This window comes from Eimeria mitis, genomic scaffold, assembly GCF_000499745.2.
Source record: "Eimeria mitis Houghton genomic scaffold, Emh_scaff2543, whole genome shotgun sequence".
Classification (NCBI taxonomy): domain Eukaryota; phylum Apicomplexa; class Conoidasida; order Eucoccidiorida; family Eimeriidae; genus Eimeria; species Eimeria mitis.
Genome location: NW_013570884.1, coordinates 4,742 through 4,943, shown reverse-complemented (window position 1 = coordinate 4,943; position 202 = coordinate 4,742). Strand labels below are relative to the sequence as shown.

Here is a 202-nt window from a genome sequence, read left to right as displayed (position 1 = left end):
CCGCAGTGCTGCTGCTGCTGCTGCTGCTGCTTTGCTGCTGTTGCTTCTGCTGCAGCAGCACACACACACAGAGAAAAGGAGACAGAGAAGATGCAGCAACAGCAGCAGCAAAAGGAATAGCAGCAGCAGCAGCAGCAGTGAGAGCAGCAGCAAGATTAACAGCAGCAACGATACCAGCAGCAGCAGCAGCAGCAGCAGCAGG

General features: G+C 55.9%; 1 protein-coding gene across 1 annotated transcript in view; it reads right to left on the bottom strand.

The window, feature by feature from the left end:
- The window catches only part of EMH_0055310 (uncharacterized protein), a gene marked incomplete at both ends in the record, with an annotated part of 7,759 nt that overhangs the window by 3,682 nt on the left and 3,875 nt on the right, over positions 1-202 (bottom strand). The window contains one exon of the mRNA XM_013497221.1: positions 3-202. Coding sequence (XP_013352675.1) covers positions 3-202 — 200 coding nt within the window. The remainder of the gene's footprint in view (positions 1-2) is intronic.